General features: G+C 71.0%; 1 protein-coding gene across 1 annotated transcript in view; it reads right to left on the bottom strand.

Moving 5' to 3' along the window:
- Positions 1-266: 266 nt before the first annotated feature.
- The window catches only part of LOC105535470 (proline-rich protein 36-like), a 14,787-nt gene continuing 14,109 nt past the window's right edge, over positions 267-944 (bottom strand). Inside the window, 4 exon segments of the mRNA XM_011974571.1 lie at positions 267-376; positions 442-571; positions 573-611; positions 613-667. Of these exon segments, the coding sequence (XP_011829961.1) occupies positions 267-376; positions 442-571; positions 573-611; positions 613-667 (334 nt within the window).

Below are 944 nucleotides of genomic sequence, written 5' to 3'. Positions count from 1 at the left end.
AGGCCGTTCCCCGTGACGAATGAGCGGGGCCTAATGAGGCCACTGGGAGGCAGCAGCGGGTCCCGGCGGAGCTGCCCAAAGGCAGGAGGAGCTGTGGCCTGGGCAGGCCGCAGTCAGGCGAGAGCTGGGCGTGGAGGGTCCGATGGGAAGCAGAGTCTGGGCATGTGCAAGCCTTCGGGCGGCAGGAGGCTGGGCCTGGCGAGGCCGACTGGAGGTCAAGTCCTCGGCCTGAGGAGGCCGCCCAGAGGCGTGAGCGGGGCTGGGCCTCAAGAGGCCAGTGGCAGGCAGGAGGAGCTGGGCCTGGAGAGGCTGACCTGAGGAAGTCTGGCAGCTGGGGAGGCCGCGGAGAGGCAGGAGCTGGGCCGGCGGAGGCCGACTGGGCGACGAGTTGGGCCCGCAGGGGCCGCCGGGAGCAGGAGCGAGCCCTGGAGAGGCCGAGACTCGAGGCCAGCGTGGGCCTGCAGAGGCCGCCGGCAGGAGGAGCTGGGCCTGGAGAGGCTGGCTGGAGGAAGTCTGGGGCGTGGAGACGCCGTCGGAGGGCAGGAGCCGGGCCCGGAGAGGCCACCGTGGGGCCCGGCTTCAGGACGTTTGGGGCCTACAAAGGCCGCGGAGCGGGAGCTGGGCCGGAGCCGAGTCCAAAGAGGTTTTCGTGAGGCTGGGGCTGCACCTGCAGACGCAGCCGGGAAGAGGAACAGTTGGGCCTGGACGGGAGGCCGGCAGGCCGCAACTGGGCCTAGAGGGGCCGGCTTGAGGAAGTTTGGGGCCTGGAGAGGCCGCCGAAAGGCACAGGCTGGGTCTGGAAAGGCCGTTCCCCGTGACGAATGAGCCGGGCCTTACGAGGCCACTGGGATTCAGGAGCGGGGCCCGGCGGAGCTGCTGAAAGGCAGAAGGAGCTGTGGCCTGGGAGGCCGCAGTCAGGCGAGAGCTGGGCGTGGAGAGTCCGC

Source organism: Mandrillus leucophaeus, unplaced genomic scaffold, assembly GCF_000951045.1.
Source record: "Mandrillus leucophaeus isolate KB7577 unplaced genomic scaffold, Mleu.le_1.0 Scaffold1464, whole genome shotgun sequence".
NCBI classification, from domain to species: Eukaryota; Metazoa; Chordata; class Mammalia; order Primates; family Cercopithecidae; genus Mandrillus; species Mandrillus leucophaeus.
The sequence above is the reverse complement of the archived record's forward strand: the minus strand, read 5'-3'. Positions and strand labels throughout refer to the sequence as shown.